At 36.2% G+C, this 21,904-nt stretch overlaps 1 protein-coding gene across 1 annotated transcript in view; it reads right to left on the bottom strand.

Annotated features, from left to right (window-relative positions):
* The window catches only part of LPCAT (lysophosphatidylcholine acyltransferase), a 29,929-nt gene that overhangs the window by 2,650 nt on the left and 5,375 nt on the right, over positions 1-21,904 (bottom strand). The window contains exons 2-13 of the mRNA XM_089248997.1: positions 21,549-21,663; positions 21,272-21,417; positions 19,497-19,717; positions 16,850-17,023; positions 14,654-14,712; positions 8,785-8,819; positions 6,611-6,665; positions 4,350-4,432; positions 1,726-1,851; positions 1,445-1,598; positions 761-859; positions 443-584 (exon numbers count right to left, since the gene is read on the bottom strand). Of these exons, the coding sequence (XP_089105123.1) occupies positions 443-584; positions 761-859; positions 1,445-1,598; positions 1,726-1,851; positions 4,350-4,432; positions 6,611-6,665; positions 8,785-8,819; positions 14,654-14,712; positions 16,850-17,023; positions 19,497-19,717; positions 21,272-21,417; positions 21,549-21,663 (1,409 nt within the window). The remainder of the gene's footprint in view (positions 1-442; positions 585-760; positions 860-1,444; positions 1,599-1,725; positions 1,852-4,349; positions 4,433-6,610; positions 6,666-8,784; positions 8,820-14,653; positions 14,713-16,849; positions 17,024-19,496; positions 19,718-21,271; positions 21,418-21,548; positions 21,664-21,904) is intronic.

Raw genomic sequence — 21,904 nt, 5'->3', positions numbered from 1 at the left:
AACAGAAACTGATGGTTAAACGAGTGACGGTTAAGCGAAGTTTTACTGTATATAAAAAGTAGAAAATCTTCAACTACTGGTATCAGAAAAAGTAGAGACCAATATATCACTTATTAGAGAATTGATGTAGATTTAATGATGTTCTATATTTCTCTATTTTCATATTCTTGAAGTTGAGGGCTGGTGGGAAACCGACAATTTCATTTGCTATGAAGATTTTTCCCATGACCATGAAAGTGCACCAATGCACAAATCTTGACGGCAAATGAAATTGCCAACTCCAAATAAGCCTCTAACTTCGAGAATTAGAAGGTTCAGGTGGTTTGGCGATGCCCGAAGAGAGAATGTCGCTCAGCTATTCCAACTCTTTTTTTTTAATTATCAGCATCGATAAGTACGTAAGAGTTTTAAAGTAATCTAAACTGAAATTTTTAAAACTTACTGAATGATATTGTTTTCTTTGGTTTGGACTTCATATTCAAAATGAGGAACAAATCGTTCGCCACTTTCAACGGCAAACCTTTCCACAGGAAAATTATCGCTGCGAACTCGGATGATGTTACGCCGCTTTTTCTATCAAATATCTGGAAACAAGATCAAAAGATTGAAAAGAGTTAAGGAATTCTCATCTGAACAGAAAAACCAATGTCATAGAAAACAAAAAATTTGATATACAGTACTTTCCTACATGCTCCCTATACGTTAGAGGTTCCTGTTGGAATGTTAACGTGGGAGTGTGTGTGTGGTTCTCAGTACTTACCTTGAAGCAATTTTCCAAACGTTGGCATTCGCTTAGGTCGGATCTCAGAAACCAGAGACCTACATTATACACTCTTACATCGATTGCACCGAATTTTTCCTACGGGAAAGCATTAGCAAATTGTCAGCTTCGTATATTATGTAATACTAGAAATGATGAATAGAATTACCTACAAAACAGAGCAAAAAAATTTAATATCACGTGATGACATTTGGAACGTTATGTCATTTATTTACACAGGGTTTAAATGCTTTAAAACACAATTTTAGTCTACTGCGCCTTCGGAATTATCGTAAAAGTGTAAAGTTGTCTTCAAAGATGAAAATAATATCGATTCCAAAAAACCTATTTGAAAAATTTGGTTATGGATTTATGGCATGCTCAAGATCCAAATATATCTGTTTTTGCCACAGATTTTGCATATAAAACATACACCGATCAAAATCTCCAAATTGACCTTCTGAATGCAATGGAAAACAGTAATAATCACTCTCATTTTAAGTTTCTCAAATCGCACACATTTGTTGAGAATTACATGACATTAAATCTTGATATACGAGGGAAAAGAGTTCCCCTTCAACAAAAAATGAAACAAAATTAAATTTTTCTTCCACAAAATTAGCAGAAAAATTTCCAAATAATTGGCAGAATATGAAAAATTCGAAATGTCTTCCCCTTATTTACCTGGTCCATGATGTAAAAGAAGTCTTTGATATTTTCTGAGACATCGCAGCCGATGTATTTGGCGAAGTTTTCCAAATCACACACCTTTTTCTCCATATTCTGCAGATTCACGTTCAAAAGGATCAGTTCCGTTTCGATGTCCAAATTTTCTTTCCTGACGAAAATTCGAATAAATTAGACCACGCATGACAAACATTAAATTGAAATCAAATGGTGAATTTTCGCTGTTGTAAGGAATATCGTTCATAATAATGAAATTTGATTTCATAAAGTGAATTTACCCGTTTCTAGCCCTCAGTTTAATAAGCTTGACAAGTGGCACAGTCTTTGGTAAGTTTCGAGTTTTGACATGCATCAAGTACTTGACATCATCCAGAGAAAAATATGAAAGAGGAATGTCGCACATGCTGCGAAAGAAAAAAAAACAGTTTAATTTTTTGAGTTTATCATCAAGTAGAAAATGTATACAGGGTGATTACTCAATTCCCCTTGTCGCATTTTATTGGCGAATCGTTGATCCTAGAGGCATACTTTCGATTATAAAAAGTAAATAACATGTGAAACTCCCCGATAAGTCATTCATGTTGCAAGGGGTTGTATAGCTTTTGAAATAAAAAAATTAACTTTTTACTCGTTCCCCCTGTCCCATGACTACTTCCAATAAGAAATTTGTTACCCTGTTTTTCCGAAGGCCAAAAAAAAAATTTTAATGCAATACTCGCAGAGATATTTGAATTCAAAATAAGAGAAAAAGTTGGGAAAGAACGGCATAAACTAACGGACAACGCATCTTCCCCTCATTTATGCTGTTCTTTCCCAAATTTCCTCTGATTTTTTTAAATTCGAATATATCTTTGCTCTCAAAAAAAGTGGAATTTGAACCGTTGACGCAAGTCATACTTCCAATTGGAAAAAATATCCAAACAACATGGAGAAATCAGATACGTCATTCATGCTGCAAGGGATTGTATATTATTAAAATTAAAAGTTAACTCTTTATACAGACACCCTGTTCTCAAAAACCCAATTAAAAAGTTGTTGCCCTGCGTCTCCTGATGCCACCAAAAAAAAAAAAAATTCACGTTTGTAAGTGCAATATCCACCAAGATATTTGAATTTAAAAATCAGATGAAATTTGGGAAAGAACAGCATAAATGAGGGGAAGATGCGTTGTCTGTTAGTTTATGCCGTTCTTCCCCAACTTTTCTCCGATTTTTGAATTCAAATATCTCTGCGAATATTTCACTTACGAATGGATTTTTTTTGGCCTCCGAAAAGACAGGGCAATAACTTTCTTATTGGAAGTAGTCAGAGGATGGGGGAACGTGTAAAATTTATTTTTTTCATTTCAAAACTATACAACCCCTTGCAACATGAATGAGTTATCGGAGTTTTACATGTTATCTACTTTTTTCATGTTATCTACTCTTCATGTCTCTAGAACCAACGGTTCGCCAGTAAAATTCGGCAAGGGCAATTATGGAATCACCTTGTACATAAGCATCAGAAACATTGAGAGTTTTTAGATTGAGACCAGGATTAGGTTTTAGACATGAATGGCTCTCCACGGGAAATTCCTTGTAAATCTCAATTAGGTTACACGACCAGATCTCTCATATAAGGTTGTTCGTACAAAACTTCTCTCTGTGAGCAATCAATATTCATATCAAGTCTATTCGGAACGCCGCCATGGTGGTCGAGTGGCCATAGTGACGGACTCGCATCGTGAGGTCCCAGGTTCGAGTGCCACAGCGGTGGTCGGCTGAAGTTGGTCTTCTGTGGTATAAAAAAGAGCTGCGAATGCGCGAGCCGATCTTCCCGTTCAAAAAGTCTCGCCACAGAGAACGACAGGCCAACAAACGGTACAAATATTCAATCATTACATTTCACTTCTAAAATATAGTTGGCAGCACCGAGGAAAATCAGACTCGACACTAGATACGCACTCATACTGTTAGGTTTACACACTTACACTTCCGGCACAACTCACTAGGTAGTAAATTGCCCATGGAGATAAACATGAATTGTGTGATCGGTTCGGAATAAAGTCTTTCTGAACAGATGGGAATAAAACGAGGCAAAGTTGTAGAACAGGGGTCTTCAACCCGTGGTCCATCGAGCTTTTTGCTGTGACCCGCGGGCCATTTTTTTTGGTGTTTTGTGTGATACAGCGTCATCTGTGAGTAAAACATTGAACTTTTTTATTATTTATTGGGAAAGAAAAATTGCACATCATGATAAGTATTTTAATGCGAATTATATACACGTTTGCTATTTTGCTTAGTTTATTGTATTGTTTGTTTGGTTGATGTTTGAACACAATTGGTTGATGTTTTAATAACTTTTAAAATATCGTGAATTTTTTTGTTAAGCGTTGTGTGAATATAAGCACACTCAAAATACCTTCTCTATATATTTTTCCAAATGGAAGAATGCATACATTGTATATAACAAGTATCCAAGGCTGAAGAAGTTGTGTGTGCGTATATCTTGTCCTAGAACTGAGACTACTATAGTTAACGAGCAATGCAAAACGCAACTCGCGCATATTATTTCTTTCAGACCCTAGCGTCATAAATGTGTTTGTGGGTTGCGCTTTATCTCACTACAGAATTTTTTCTAAAATTTGAAAGAGAAGTGAATTATTTCTTCACGAAACAATTGAAAATTTGAAAAATAAAGATTAGTTGATATTTATGTGTTTAATACATTTTTTGAGTATCAAAAATGTAAAAATATCTTGGAAATTCCATAAAAATGAATACTTGGATTTGAAAGGGTTAAAAGATGAGAGCAATATAAGAGATTCCTTTTTTTTATATTAAATGTATATTAATTATGTATATAGTCTATTTTATTTCTTTTATATTATAAACCTTATATTACAATTCAGATTAAGAATTACCTGGATATTTTACGACGACAGTTTTCTGCAAATAATCTCGGATTTTTCCTCTCATCTTCAGATGGATAATAAACAGGCAAAAACTAAGGATAAAAAAATTAAAATCGATAACTTTACACGAAAATAAATGAAGTTTGGCACTGATTTTTCAAAACTTTGGTGTTTAAATAAATTTCGAATGCTTGCATTAATCGATAGAGTGAACATTCTATAAAGCACCGCACTATTCACAGGGAAAAACGTCCGAATATTCGGTAGAACAGGAGCACATTACGTTCAGAAAATTATGGAAAAACATTGAATAACTTGCTAAGAAAAAGAAGGGAATTGGGTGTCAAATATACGTTATGAAGATCCAAAAAAAAAATGAATGGCCATGTATGGTTTACACGTTGTATTCTTTCGTATTGATTCTATAAAATGTGATTTCTGGAAATCATAATGCGGAAACGTTTGTTTTCTCCGACAAAAAAATGAATAACTCATCTCAGTTAAGGGGGTTGGTACACTATCTTGGCTTCCCATGCTTTCCTATGGGAAAAAATCTGTATACCGTTCAACGGTTGCGGTCACCATAGTAATGAGTAATGTGGCAATTCAGTAAAGCAATTCGTAGGTCGTAAGACAGCCTCCTTAGGCCTGAAATAGTCGATCGGTGATAGAGCCTAGGCAACTTTCATTTCGAAGGAAAAAGCCTCCTCAGGCTGGGCAGCGACGAAATATTATAGAAATTACATCTTTTAGTGTCATTTCAATACAAAATGCGGCTATATAAAGAGAACAATACTTTTTTTTTTTATCTAGAAAGAGTTAATTTCTTGTCAATGTCATTTCACAAGAGCTGCTGAAATTTTACGCGTTCACAAATTTTTAAAATCACACGAAATATTGAGGGAATCGGAAATAAAAGTCTAGGTAATAACTAGAACCCGGATTATATGCATAGATGCATTCGCATATTTTGCTCTTTTTTTAGCATTAATTCATATAAATGCATAAAATCAAAAGATTTTCAGAATAAGTGAATATTTTTGAAGGTTTACTGATGTTCAATCAATTGTTTTTTATAATTTTTCAAATGAATACTGCTTATAATTATAATGCTTGTAATGAATACTGCTTATAATTATAATGCTTATAATGAATACTGCTTATTTTTTTAATATCTGTTTCTTTTCAACAGGTGAGATTCAGTGAATCTATTGTAACTCAACCGTTCTATTGTAACGCTATTTCAAAGATAGAGTCAAAAGTGTTCAATTTGTTTCAGAAACAGCTTCAAAATTCTTTTGTTGCTGGTATTTCGTTACTACAACTAAGAGGAAGTTAAAAATGCTTAAATAAAAAATACATAGAAGTTAATTGCATATGTAGAATGTACATATGTGTGGGGATATTATTTTTTTTGCAAATGAATATTCACTACGAAATACAAATACAAGGCAAAATGCCCTACGAGGTGATGAAAAAAGATGTCCATAACAAATATGAACGTCACATGTGTCTAAAATATAGCGACCAGATGTAATGTAAAATATAATTTTAAAATATACAAACATATTTGTTTATTTTTTTTTTTTTGCATGTTGATTTTTTTAACGCATATTTTCTCCTTTTTTGTACATGTTTTATAATTTTTTTTTCTTCAGGATGTTTTAGTGCATATTTTGAGTTTTTCATTGAATATTTTGGCATTTTCAAGTGCATGTTTTGGCATTTTATAATGTTTATTTTTCACTTTTAAGTGCATATTTTTCATTTTTAAGTGCATATTTTGGCATTTTATAATGCATGTTTTCATTTTTAAGTGCATATTTTTCATTTTTAAGTGCATATGTTTAGAGTGCATTTCTCCACTTTTTCGTGCATATAATCCATCCTCTAGTAATAAGTATTCAACTTTGTTAAGTATGGTTTTATCTGGTTATGGATAACACTAAAATAAACGCAAACTATACATTTTACCCTCAATTAACCATTTTAGCTAATTAAAAAGAATCCTCTCTTATTAATTGAATTTCTACGTTGATGTATTTTTTTAATTAAAAATATGCCAACATGATCCACTCACATCCGTTTTTCTGAAAAAAAAATATTTTTTAATACGTTTTTATGGGAATGATCATAGAGAAAGTTAATTATTATTTTATATATTCCACTCCCTATTTCACTGGATATTATTTCTAGAAATTAAATTATTGGATAAAGAGTAAATGTGTACCTCGTAAATAAGTTGCCGAGAAAAAAAATCTGAAACTAACCTCCAATTCGCAGAAGATGTGAAATTGGCACAAGGTAAGCCATATTTGACGCCATCTGCAGAGAAACCAAAATATACAGTCAAAAAAAAGGAGTGATAAATTCGAAATACATAAATTAAACATATCTAATTTCCTTTCAGACTTTATCAATAACTTTATATTGCTACGCAAAGAGCTTATAATTTTTACTTATTTGTTTCGTTTATTCCGATTTATTTTGTAACGAGCACCTAAATCGATCATTGATTAAATCACTGAAATTATAGAATTTTCAATTATTTTGGAGTGATTGCAACCTTTTGTTTCTGGGGGGGGGGGGGGAAGGAGAGAGATCCCACGAATGTTTTATATAAATTTGAAAGCATGTATTTTCTTTCAACTAATGGTGACCCCGACGAGTAAAAGTGGTTCTCGACCTGGGGCTATATGCCCCCCCCCCCCCCGTAGTCCTAGGATATGCTAAGGAGGCTCACGGGGCGGGGAAATCAGATGAAAGGTAGCCACAGAGAGATGTGAAGCAATAAAGCTTTCCAGTGAAATGTAGTTTCCAGCCCAACTCGTTAAAGACAGTAAATTGCGGTATAACCATATGGCCGGAGTTGGTGTGTGGTGAAGTAGTTGACTATGGTAGGAGAAAATTTTACTAACTTCAGAATCCAGCAGAGCTGCCCATGGAACCAGCAGGGCCGTCTTAACTCATGTCCCCATGGTTTGGGGGCTTCATGTTCATATGGAGCCTACATGATGAGATCTTGTACTGTGATTGTCGAGTGTAATTATGGGAATATGTGAGCTATTAAATTACTTGAAGCTTAGGGCTCTAGAACATCGCTTTGCCCGAGACCCCCATCCAGACGGCTATGCAAAACCCCCACAAGATGGAAGCTCACTGAATTCTAGCCCAAGGTAGTTGCTGAGCCACAGTGATGTGTCGGGAGGGGTGATTCATTGTACATGTTCATTGGATAGCCCCATATTTTGCAGAGACCTATTTTTCCCATAAACTTCTGCTCTTGGGAGGGATGATTCCCACCTTCTGGATCCATGCCTGGGCATTATCTATTGTACTAGAGATAAATCTCTATCTTCTTAGACACATGTATGTAAGAGGGTTCCAGAGATCGATCTTATTTATAAAAAACAATTTGTACACTATAAATTTAGTTTTGAATAAATTCAATTCAATAAGTAGAGAGGATCTTGCTCCCCTGAATGAGGGTAAGGGAGCCCTTGGATAATACAGGGGGCCACGAGAAGAAAATATGGTCCGAGGGAAGCCATGAGCTAAAAAAGATTAAGGTTCTACGTCGAAAACGTCATTTTGGAAGAATATATAGATTTTCATTTGTTTAGTTTTTATAAAAGCCCTGTTTGTTATGATTCCAAAACAGACCTTGTTTTGTTTATATGATGCTTAGAATCAAAGTTACGTTCACTTTAGTGTTGCGTTTTTACATACAAGTAATACGCGAATAAAGATTTTGAACGTGTTTTACGAAGAATGTTATTTTTGACATTTTACTTGAATTTGTGACATGATTTGCAAAAATTGATTCATTGTATCCTTACGAAATTTTAATGTGATATTTTGCTATACATTGTTGAGGTTATGAACCAAAATCTAAGGTCTATCACTTATATTTTTTGAACTACAGTGTTTTATAGACAAAATGTATCATGAAATTTCAAAAATTCACACATATATAAACATATTGTGGTGTAACTTATGAGCATATCATGCAATCCTTTAAATTTTGGTTCATAACCTGCAACAGTACTGGCTAAATGCACTGTGAAAATCACAAAGCATTTCATTAACAAAATCTTTTGCAATCATGTTTCGAATATTACATGAATTTTGCCTAAAATTTGACATAAAAATGATGTTTTCATTGAAAATGTCATAGGTAGACCAAAATTTATTACAGTTTGCCCCCATTTCGAGACACTTTCTATCAAAAAATTTTATTAAAGTTCACTCCAGTACCATTTTAAAGAAAAGTGACAAGAAAGGTAGTCGGATACCTTAAGATGATCTTAAAAAAGATTAACTCATGCTCTGGAACTTGATTCTTATACACGAAAAAATATCTTCTCAAATTTTTCTTCGAATTTCAAAATTTCAACAAGAGTAAAAGCTTTAGATTAAGTAGAAAGCTTAGTTACAAACTTACGCTCCGGGTCCATCCCATGTCCAAGTCAGTGTATCCTGAAAATGAATGAAAATATGATATATAATTTATTTATTCATGAAAATAATTTATTGACACAATGAATCAAATCCATACAATTTTCACTAAGGTTTCGCTTCCAAGTATTACAGTCGTTATTAACTCCCCTTAGTACGATTCAAACATTTATGGCTCATTTCTATAAAATATGTCTGTCTTAGAAATTCTTCTAAATTTGAGCATCAGTGTCTGATCTGAAACCAATATCTGATAACATAATCACGAGGAGAATATAGATGTTTTCTCAGAGAAATTTGTGGAATTTCTATTACCCTATTCTCTGCATTATCCAGCATGCCGAGAAATTTAATTCACATGTTCTGGAAATAATTCTTAAATATCTGCATGCTGAAAATCGATTGAACTGGCGGAATATCTACTGTTGTCCTTACCAAACCTCTCTTTTCCCATCATGCCGAAAACTGACTACACACCAACATTATAAAACGCTGGTGTCCCTTGATTTTTACGGCATGCCGAATAAAGCTTGAAACACGGCATTATTCATACACGAATGATGATCGTGATATGCCAGTCACAGAAAGTGACAGTAAACCAGCAACAAACAGGTTGAAAACGACTTTTTTTTATCCGTGAATTTGTATGTAGTGTCATCTGTCGGGATTGTGGAGAACTATTGTGCTAAAAAAATTTCAACATGATGGATGTAAGGTTTGTTCGCTTTCGAATTTTAATATGTAAATAATTATTCATTTTAATTATTAATATATAGTTAGAATATATTACTTCGATTCTTTGAATAATTAGTCGATACTTTTCAATTAAAACTTTATATAATCATTACCCAATTTCATCATGCACTTCATCGATTTTCACAAAGATTTAAAGGTGTTGTCTATGTATTCTCCCACATCAAGAAGCTACCTCGTAACTACTTCGAAAAACAAGAAAGGTCGTGTCACCAACATCTGAGAGAGATCTCCAATTATGATGTTCGTGAGTTTCTAAAACATCTCAGGCCTAAAAACACTCCACACAAAATATGTGTCCGGATTTTGAAAAATGTGTGTGCGCTTGTGTATATATTATATATATATATATATATGTGTTGTAAATATTCAAACATTCAATAGTTCATCTTTCAAGACAATGTTTAAGACAGTTTCACGAACGAAGACATCAAATGTTTGACAAGCTTTGTGAATAAGACAATTTTCCGCAACAAATGTTTTCTTTTCTTTTCTCTTCAATATTATCATTTTATAATTATTATCATTTTATGCCATATTTGATACCAATGTAATACAGTGTTACTCGAAGATGAAGGAGAATAGGCTCATTTGAGCTCGGTGCTCTGTATAACGTTCAACGGTCACAGATATCTCATGAGTAATTTTTAAACTGAATAACCAGCTTTAGACTTTCCCTAATGGAAAACGCAATGACTGGAAGACATGGGCCTTGGCCAAAGCCTCTGCACTGTTTGCCATAAACGTCATTCAAACTAGGTACCTAGCAAGTTTCCCACATTTTGGAGCACAGCATCTTATTTCGTTTCTTCTCATTTTGGTGTAGAATTTTCCTGACTGGCTTACAAATACCGCATAGTGTTTGGACGTGGGGCATAGAAATCGCCAATTCTGAGCCAGATTATTTCTTTTCCTCACAACGATGATACTGACACGAGCAGGGAATTTTTTTCCCTGAATATTCTGAGGGAAAATGGACTACTTACTGACGTCACAAGCAGACTGCGGAGGCCTTTTATCTCTAGGTGCTGCCTTGGCTCGATACTTCGAACCAACGAACAACGGCAATAAATAGCTTTATATATAAAATTATTAGTTGATAGTGTAAGACCACCCCGTATGGGGATATTCACTAGCATTTCACACACACATCAGTCTAGAGCAGTGGTTCTTAACCGTGGGTGTGAGATTAAAAAATAATAAAACGTGTTGATCGATTATTCAGGAAAATTGAAATGATAAAAAAAATTGAATTTTTCAATTTAAGAAAAAATACTAATTCCACCAATACCTCATCTCTTGGATTTCGCTTACAGAAATGTCACACAAATTTTGCGATGTAAAAGTTTCTCTTTCGATTAGGCGATTGTACTTGTTTCCTATTTTTCGGTTGAGAAAAAATACCATGATTTACCTAAACTACACTGCTGGCCACCGTAAATGCAACACCCTGAAGGAAGCATGCAAATAATATGAAATTTACAACATGCATTAGCGGAGGTGAGATATGCAAATGATTAGAATTTCAGCGCAGACGCACATCACGCGCGCCTGTGGCGCCACTTCAAAGCGCTATTTAAGGCTTGGAGATTTCGACGATTTGAAGTACGGCAATTGTGTTTTTCTTATGGTTTTTTCAAAAAAACGATCATCTTTTGATCAAGTATCCGAGTTCGACAGAGGAAGGATGGTGGCCTACCGAGATTGTGGATTATCTTTCAGGGAAATCGGTAGTCGTGTTGGACGAAACCAAACAATTGTAATGCGGATATGTGATCGTTGGATGCAGGAGGGTACGTCGGACCGACGTGTTCGATCGCATCCACCTCAGTGCACCACTTCACGTGATGACAGGCGTATGGCAGTGACGGATCGCTCAGCCACATCACGAACCATAGCACAGCACATTCAGTCTGTACCGCATCATCCAGTGTCTGCGCGTACCATTCAACGGTCAGCAGAGTGGTCTGTCCGCAAGACGTCCATTGCTTCGTCTACCCTTGACGCAGAACCACAGACGTCTCCGCCGCCAATGGTGCGATGAAAGAAGGATGTGGACGGCACAATGGAATGAAATTGTCTTTCCTGACGAGTCACGCTTCTGTCTGCAACACCACGATGGTCGGATTCGAGTCTGGAGACACCGTGGAGAGAGGATGCTGAACAGCTGCGTTATGCACCGCCACACTGGTCCTGCACCGGGTATTATGGTATGGGGCGGTATTGGATATCACTCTCGCACTCCTCTAGTACGCATTGCCGGTACTTTAAAAAGCCAGCGCTACATCTCCGAGGTGTTGGAGCCAGTTGTCCTTCCTTACCTTCAGGGCTTGCCCACAGCCATATTTCAACAGGATAATGCGCGATCACACGTGGCAGGCATTGTCCAAAGGTTCTTCGTCAATCGCCAGATTGAATTGCTTCCCTGGCCAGCTCGCTCTCCGGATCTTTCGCCGATAGAAAACATGTGGTCCATGGTTGCTCAACGATTGACCCAGATTACATCCCCAGCTGCCACACCAGATCAACTTTGGCAACGCGTGGAAGCTGCTTGGTCTGCTGTACCCCAAGAACACATCCAAAGTCTCTTTGAATCAATGCCGAGGCGTGTGGCAGCGGTGATCTCCAACAATGGCGGCTACTCTGGCTACTGATTTTGGCAGGAACCACACTTCACAGAAGTCTATAAATTTAATCATTTGACGCTTGGTCAACATGTTATCTACAAAATAAATATTGTTGCGATATCTCTTGTCTTTCTTGGTGTTGCAATTTGGGTGGCCAGCAGTGTATTTCGCGGTTCGTTTACATTTGACGATAAACTTCGTATTATAAGCATGTTGTGCTTAGATTTAATACTGTCGTGATCATGACTCAGGAAAACGTCAAAAAAAAATGTGTGAGTAAATCAAGCGTCAAAGTAACATCAATTTAGGCCGGTGGAAGCTACCACGAGAGGAAACAAGTCGCGTGTATGTGAATATCGCTATTGGCAGTCCTGCGCATGCACACGACTTGTTTTCGCTCGTGGTAGCTCCCAGCGGTCGACCGGCCTTTTATAGTTTTTGCGGCTGGAAGCAATAAGTGAAGAACTATTTAATACAAATTTTTTTTTCCAAATCTCAAAAAAAGCTTTTGTAAAGTAGTAAATTTTTCCTTTAGTTGCGTTTTAAAAAAGTCAAATATTAGCTACAGACGTAATTAATGTAATTAATTACAGAAAAAAAACTGAATTTTCTAACAGATCAAAAACACATTATCCGAGGGGATCGAGAAGATAGATAGAACCGCTGCCAACCCCGGACTGATGCAAAGCAACTTCCGTTACCTCAAAAGAGGCAGGGTTGTGTCGGAAAAATTAGCAAGATTAATAGTAGTGGCCACCCTTGCCCCGTGCTCGCAAGTATCAAATCACTCGCGTCGTTCTCCCTATGAAGACGGCTATCAAGTCGATGTAACGCACAAGCCATTTGACTAAAAATGGATAGCTGAACCCAATGATCGAGAAGGTAAGTTGCATGGCACTGAGCGTGCGGGAAGGAAGAGATTCTCGTCACCAATATCCTCTCGTCTGAGGAGCACCATCATCGAGCTTATATTACAGCAATATTACAGTACCTATTTAGTATTCGATTAAATTAATCAGTCGCCCTCAGGGGTGTGCGACAGATGCGGCCACACAGGGTCCGCGCTTGAAGGAATCCCTTACATGGTAATATTTTAAAAAAAGTTACTTTTTTTTTACTACATTTGAACAAAGTAACTATGTTTCAATTATAGAAATGATAATGACCATTCCAAGCAATACAACAAATAAACGAGAACTATTCGCAACTTGAAGGAGTCCCACAAGTCATTTTCTGTACGGGGTCCACGTCTGCTAATTGTATTCCTGGAATTGACCTAATAATGAGGGTCTATTCACATTTTATTTTGGGCTTGAAATTAGTTTAACTTGCATTATCATACAATTGTTACAAACTATAATTAAAGTAATAGAGGGGATTAAAAATGCAATCAATTTTTCAGCTTGTTTTTAGACCCTTAATATCTTAGTTTTAGTTATTTTTTCCATAAATTGCTTTTTTAGTGCCATTTTGCCTGCCTAGTTTGACCATTTTCAGTGCCTTAACTTCCGCGCTCTAGAAACAAGATATTTTCCCCAACGAACTTGAGGCGACACCGATAGAGAACGCCTTCGCTTCCAACCCATCTCATGAATGGCAGTAAATAGCGATATAGCCAGAGTTCGTGTTAGGTGAAGTAGTAGTCAAACACATCGCGTGTACAACTTGACTGGGTTCACACTAGACCAGGCGTCGGCAACCTATGACATACGGATCACCGAGTGACCTATTTCATAATTTCCCACTTGAGTTCCGAAAATGAAATATAATTATATTCGGGTATATATGAAGTATATACCCGAAACGTCTTCTTAATACACATATTTTGGTTGATTTTGACGAGCAGCCAAAAACGGTTGCCGACCCCTGCACTAGACCGATACAATAAGCAATGCAACCAGGACATCGACACGGATTGGTTAAAAAACTTAAAATTCACATATTTAACCAGTCGCTGTCGATCGTTTCAGTGTGCACTGCCAACATCTATAGCAGAAGTTCTCCGCGCGGAGCTTTGACGTCACTGAAGTTGACCATTTCACCTGTAGTCATTGTATATAGCAGTCCGACGTACGCGAAATCTTTACCTTCTTTTGCAGTATATTCAATGACTGTAGGTGAAATGGACAACTGCAGTGACGTCACGAGCTTCGCGCGCGTGGACGTCAGGAGGCTTTCCTGCTATAGAAGGTGTTGGCATCGCAACTTAGGCAGGCTTCACACTGGATCAAAAGGATAAGCGATACAACCGCAACATCGACGGACTGGTTAAAAATCTGAATTTCAGGTATTTTAACCAATCCGAGTCTGTCAGGGATCGTATCGTGCAGTATCGGCCCAGTGCAAACCCGGATAATAGAGAAAATTGATCTACTCTCCTGCTGCGACCATCGACAATTGCATACCATACCTGTAAAATTAATAATTGCTGTAAGGAATTTTGCATAAAGAAAGGGCCTGTCTATAAATACTTACAAGTTTATTAGGATACCTGATGAAAACTGTCTGAACAGGTACACCAGGGTAAAAAGCACCTGTCAAATAGCAAAAAAGAGAAGTTTGTATTGAAATCTGGGGAGTTCAGTAAGTGAGTAAGGGTAACATGGCCATGCCAAGGTTCATAATAGCGTTATAAGCCATATGGCCCAGTAATCTTTAGTGATTTTTGCTGAGGCCTGTATTACAAATTCTGAAAAACAGATGGTGTTGAGAAATACTTTGAAGAGTTGCTAAAAGAAAAAAAAATAATTATCCAGGGTATATCTCAACGGAAAATATGAAAAAATGTTTTTTTTCAGAGTCCACCTCTTGGCCATATTCCTAACAGGTGACGGTAATATGGCCAATGGAGTACTCAACTTACACATCAAAAAATAAACAGACATTTTCATGAGAACTTATTGATTTAACCTTTTTGAGATCACGGGCGTAATATTACGTCCAAATACCAGTGAAATACAAGTTGCTTTTTTCCCCTCCTTTCTTTCTATACCAAGAGAAACTCTGAAAAAAAAACCCCTCTTATCTATATATATAATATCTTAATATCTTATATCTATTATACTTTTCCTTTCCCCCAAGGAAGATCTAAATAACTTTACAGAAATCTCATTCCAAAAACTCAGAATTAACGTGATTTCCAGTTTGCAATATTATCAGTTTTTCTGTATTTGTGCCATCCTTTTGATGAATATCTTCAACTATACAATCAATCGAAAATTTTAGGATTTTCTGTCAGATGCTTGATGATGGAAAAAAATTGTTCAAAACAAAAAAAAAACATTTTGGCAACTTTTTTGTGCAGCTCCTTTTCTCTTGATGCCCCTAAGTACGTTATTTCGCTTAATGGTTAATCCGGCCGTGTGTGTATTAGTGATCAAGTGAATGAGTTAGTGGCCATATAAGTGACAAGGTGAATGCGGGAGTGACCAATTGAAGAGATGAGTGACCGCATTAGTAGTCACGTGAGTGGGTGAGTGACTAGATGAGTGAATGCGTGCCCGTAAGAGTGACCAACTGAAGGGATGATTAACTATATGACTGAAAAGTGAGTCGGTGGGTGACCTTATGAGAGACCAAGTAAGTTTGGTCACTGATATGATCACTCATGCCACACACTTAGTCACTTATACCGTCACTAACTTGATCACTAATACGGCCAACAACTTGATCACTAATACGGCCAACAACATGATCACTAATACGGCCAACAACTTGATCACTAATACGGCCAACAACTTGATCACTAATACGGCCAACAACTTGATCACTAATACGGCCACTCATACGTTCAGTAACTTGGTCGCTCACTCACCTATACGGTCACTCGACCAATCAATTGATCATTTACACAGTCACTTACTGGGTTACTCATACATTCAGGGTAGGAGAAATGTCAGGGAGTGAAATTTCCTGGAGCGAAATATGTACGAGGACGAAACGTAACATGAATGAGTTAATGATGAAGGCGAAATGTCGGAGGCAAAATTTCTGGATCCCTTTTCTAAATGACACTTTCAGCACAATATGGCGAACTGGCGTGAAACTATGCATCCCCAAGCAAAAAAACTATTAGGAGATTATTTTTTTCGACCCGAAATATATTGAGCAGTTGAATTTTCTGGATGTTATGCCAAAACGAACATTGGGAAAGAAAAGTGATTTATCTCCTCAGAGAATTGAACCCGAGTAAGTGTACCTAACCAATACACCAGAGACACACTTTTCAATTCCTTATAACACGCATTATTAGCGTGAAGCGCTGATCGCATTCAGTGGCTTCTCTCACATCCAAGAGATCTTGTCTTCGAAAACTCAACAAACTTCCCATAGTTCCGCTTTCAAGCAGCCAGAGAAAAAGGTCAAAAACTTTATGGAAAGATCCTTTGGCGTCATGTCATCGCCAAATCATCGGAGCGGTCACTAAATTCCCGAAGTTCGTCGTCAATTTGGCGATATTTACAAAGAAATGCGTTAATGACTATTTACAGGGGAAAGATGACATAATAAATGATAAATAATGACTATCTGCATAATTTTCGTAACAAAATATAAAAACTAATTTTTTTTCAAATTAAAAACGGTAGATCCCTCGAATTGGCTGTTCATTGCCAGATTCTTCCAAAAGAATCGACTTACTTTTTGATTCTTAACATACTGTAACATACTCACCTAGCTTGAAATCTAGAAGAGCTTGTCTATTCCCACAGGTCCCTTCAGGAAAAATCAGAACCTGTTCCCAGCCATCTTTTGAAACACACCTGTGGCTTATTTCTTCGACTGTGCTCTGGCGAGATCGAGGATCGTCGCGTCTCACAAACACTGGCTGGCAGTATCTGATCAAATCTAACGGAGGACATAAAGCATGGAAAATCACTTCCCATCTAAAAATGATTCAGTAAAAGATAAGATTATGGGCAAAACACGAAAAATGCAGACAAATCATGGCAAACATTAGACAGCTTAAATTTCTCCAACCTTCCAGTCATTATGAGCCGAATTGAAACGTTTCACAAAGCCACCAGCTCATATACCGCAGTATTTTAAATTCACATTTGCAAGGGCTTTATGCAGGGCTCTTCAACCTTTCAGACATTGTTAGCCAAATTAAAATTTTCCATGAAGCCCGCGAGCCAACAACTCATACCGTGGTATTCCCGGTTATTAAACAGGGGGTGCTCCAAATTTATTAAACACTTTTATTCAGTCCCTGAATTTATTTCCTTCATTGAGATAGAATTTTTATTCATTTTTAAATAAATTCCTTTATTAACTCTTTTTGATCAATTATGTCTTTTAGTATATCTGAAATTTGTCTATTGTTAATTCTGAAATTATTTTTTCACAAATTTTAAATTTTCATTAGTTATGAAATCATTTCTTTTAAAAATTCTTAATTTTTTTCACGAATTATCCCTCTTGACAATTCTGAAATTATTCTCAATAATTCTGCAATCATTTCTATCAGTAATTCCGTAACTATTTATCATCAATTATGAATTTTTTCTTCAATAACTCCAAAGTTGTTTCTTTCATTAGGATGATTTTTAGTATTTTTGCATATTCTGTAATTGTGTCAATATTATATATTATGTAATTATTATACATTTTGGATGCCGAACGCGCACTCTCGACATTGTAGCCTATATGAAATCATAGGCCGCAAAAACTGTTTTGACTCAGAATCTTCCGAATATGTTTCGATGGCCTTTTTTAATGAATCGAATGCACAGCATTACTATTGAATCTGGAGAGTATTTCACAGTTCTAAATACAGCAGTAAAGATTTCAGTGGCTCAGTGAAACTCTTAAACGATTGTGTGGTTTTTTTTTTTAATTTAATCATTTTTCTACGTGAATTAGCTATTTTCTAAAAACAGTCGGGAAAAAAAGCTCGGAGAGCCACATTTGGCCCGTAGGCCATGGGTTGAAGACCCCTAGCTTAATGAAATATACAGTGGCGTCTTGATAGATAGGTGAGCCCCAGAGTTCGACAATAGCCCAAATACAGTAATTGAAGACAGGACATTAACTAGAGGGGGGGGGGGGGAGCATGGAGGAAAAATTTAAGGGGTGGGAGTTTTAGGTTGGAACAAAGAGCACCACTGCGAAATTATCGAATTTTAAACTTGTGGGGACGGCAAAATAATGACTGCCCCGTGCAGCTAAATCATGTTTGCCCCGGATGGCAAAAATCTTAGTTACGGTCCTGATTGAAGACATTTATTCTGAAATTGTTTCCCTAATGAATTATCTGTTTTGGTTAATTCCAAAATCAATTATTTCACATATTCTGAATATTTTTTTTATTAATTCTGAAAATACTTTGAATGATTCTGCAATTATTCCTTTCGCGGTAATTGTGGAATTATTTTTCTACTAATTCTGAAGTCATTTCTTTGATTCTTGAAATTATTCTTTCTTTCAATTACTGGAATTATTTCTTTTTCAAATTACTGGAATTATTTCTTTTTCAAATTACTGGAATTATTTCTTTTTCAAATTACTGGAATTATTTCTTTTTCAAATTACTGGAATTATTTCTTTTTCAAATTACTGGAATTATTTCTTTTTCAGATTACTGGAATTATTTCTTTTTCAAATTACTGGAATTATTTCTTTTTCAAATTACTGGAATTATTTCTTTTTCAAATTACTGGAATTATTTCTTTTTCAAATTACTGGAATTATTTCTTTTTCAAGTTCTTGGAATCATCTCTTTCAGACATATTTAATTCTTGAAATTATTTTCTTTTGTAATTCTTGGAATTATTTTCTTTTGTAATTCTTGGAATTATTTTCTTTTATAATTCTTGGAATTATTTTCTTTTGTAATTCTTGGAATTATTTTCTTTTGTAATTCTTGGAATTATATCTTTTTGTAATTTTTGGAATTATTTTGACCGAGAAAATTCTGAAATCACTCCTTTCATTAAGGTGTGTTTCAGAATTTCTTTAGATGCTGTAACGTAAGTTTGCCCTTTTGGATGCCGACTTTTCACTCCAGAAATATATGAAATCAAATGGCCTCAAAAAGTGTTTGGCACTGTGGCCCTTATCCGTAGTGTAATAGCTATGTATCAGATACACAGCATTACTGGTGAATCTGGAAAGTATCTCACGTTTCTCAAAACTTCCATCGATCTACGGGCTCATCGAATTATTTTTTTAAATTTATTGTGTTTTTCAGAGTTTTTTAGCTATTTTCTGAAAATGGTCAGTGGGTCACTCGTTGGAGACCCCTGCGCTAAAAGGATGCGCAATAACTTGACGATTATGTCTAAAAATTGCAATTTATTTCGAAAAGAAAGCTTATTACCTCCGAAAACAGGTGTCGTTGCTGTCGCATCTCGAACTACAACGCTTGGACAGCCAAGAGCGTACACTGCTACAGTGTCCCAGAAGCTCGTGTGTGGTACAGCGATAAGCATTGGTGCTTCTTCTGTAGACGCTCTCCTTCCTTTCATGGAGATCCAGTGCCAGCCTCCTATGGCGAATGTCAGCCTTCCAAGAAATACGATAACGCTTTTGCCGAACCTCCTGGAACAACCGAAAATATAATACAGGGTGAGCACAACTGTATAATTTGTGATCGGTCAATAGATGTCGACACTTCCGTAGAACATGTCTGAAACTAAAAATGGGAGAAAAAAGTTTCTGTTTATTAGAATATGCAAGGGATTTTTCCACCGCTTCTGTGCATTTACAAATTTGTAACTGAAAAAAATAACAACAAAAGAATGGTTCGGTCAATTTCAGTCACTTCGTTCTACGGAAGTGCTCCCATCTATTGAGCGATGTTGGAAAAAAAAACCAATATTTTTCCTTGTTTTTATGTATCACAGATTGTAAGTAATTCTTTTGAAATATAAATTTTTAAAATCATGTCGTTCATTTGTGAAAAAATTGTACATTAAATTGTAAACAAAATTTTGTTCGAATTATGTATTTCATAAACCGAAAAATCGAGTTGCACATAACAAATGTGGTTCAAGTTTCATAACAATTATGTTGTAGTGGGCGTTATAAATGTACTGAGACACTACTCAGACGTATGTAGCGCCCATTCTGATGGAGGTATTTTGATGAAACTTGGTATACACGATATATGGAAAAGAAAGATTCAATAAAAAAGTTTGATTTTTGACCACCAGGTGAGAAAGTAGTGCTTTTTTTTTTATCGCAGTCATCTTTTTTCCCCATGATCCGATATTGGGACCATGGGGGAAAAAGATTTTTTTTCATGGTGAAATGGAAAAAATTTGACCAGAATAATTACCAAGAATAATTTTTATTGTTCTTTTTCATTATTCTTGAGTAATAAACTTCATTATACCAAGTTTCAATGAAATACGTCCAACACAACGGGCGCTACATAGGTCATTTGAAATATATTCACACTACTCCGACCTATGTAGCTAGCGCCCGTTGTGGCGAACGTATTTCATTGAAACTTATACGTTATTTGGACGCTGGGAAAAATATACTGGGATAAAAAGTTCCACTTTTCACCTGGGGAAAAATCGAGCTATGTTTCTATTGAATCTTTCTTTTCCCCCATGGTCCTGGTATCCTATATACCAGGGGTGGCCAACACCTGGCCCGTGAAGTGATTTTGTGCGGCCCGCGACTAGGTAAAAGTACCGTGAAAAATTAAATTTGTGATAATTATTTGAACTATCGGTTCCAACACCAGATTTCTTGATTAACAAACTGCTTGCAAACGTCTTATTTCTAGTAACGAAATTAATTTAATAACTAACTAATTAATTCAAATAATAATGGAGCGGCTCATACACCGAATTTGCACCACTGATGCGGCCCGCGACGCTATAGCTGACCATTATCTTGGCCCGCAAACAGAAAGAAGTTGGCCACCCCTGCTATATACCAAGTTTCATCAAAATACCTCCATTAGAATAGACACTACATACATCTGAGTAGTGAAGGTGATTTACAACTACCCTGTACTTCATTATAGGAATAACAACTGTTTATTCTTGTGTACGGTTCGATATAATACGTTTTGAGATGTTTCAAGTTGCGTAAATGCTTTATGAAGCTCTCTCTCTTCAACTACAATAGTTTTCGTACCTCCATCCCGTGAGAGGCTTCTTATTCTTCAACTCATCTTCGGGGAATCCTTTGAGTCCTACTTTCGCAAATATCCATGTCAGCACAAGTATCGCTCCCATCAAAACCACTCGTATGGGAAATAGAGTTGCCGTAACAAAGGCAGCCTGAAACAATATATTATTTCATTAAACTACAGGTTATAGCACACGAACACAAATTTTATGGGTAATAGAGAAGTGGATGATTGACACACTGGTACCACATGCATAACTATTTAAGGAAGTATAATACCAACTTTTATTTTCTGAGCAGTGGTCAACTGATGTCTTAGAAAGAACGGATCCATGAGATCCGCCGAATAAGGCGCTATCTTCTGAAGAACTGCTCCTTGTCTTTGCATATTTGCCCACCTAAAATAAACATTGGTTTATTAACAGCTGTTATTTTACTCATGTTACAATGTGCCTGCATCTTGAAGTATAAGTAAAAACACTCGTATATTATGCACACTACTACAGTTACCTCTAACTTACGCGTCAGTGCAAGGGAACAAGAAAAAAGACGCATAAGTGAAAGAGGTGCGTAAGTGAATAGCATTATTGACCTATATCTTGGACTCCGTCAGACCAGACACGACCCAGGCTCTGTCCC

The sequence above is a fragment of the Pholcus phalangioides genome, unplaced genomic scaffold (assembly GCF_987345545.1).
Source record: "Pholcus phalangioides strain wild (caught in Gottingen) unplaced genomic scaffold, Ppha-v1.0 ptg000021l_1, whole genome shotgun sequence".
NCBI lineage: Eukaryota > Metazoa > Arthropoda > Arachnida > Araneae > Pholcidae > Pholcus > Pholcus phalangioides.
This window is presented reverse-complemented; position numbering and strand designations above follow the sequence as displayed.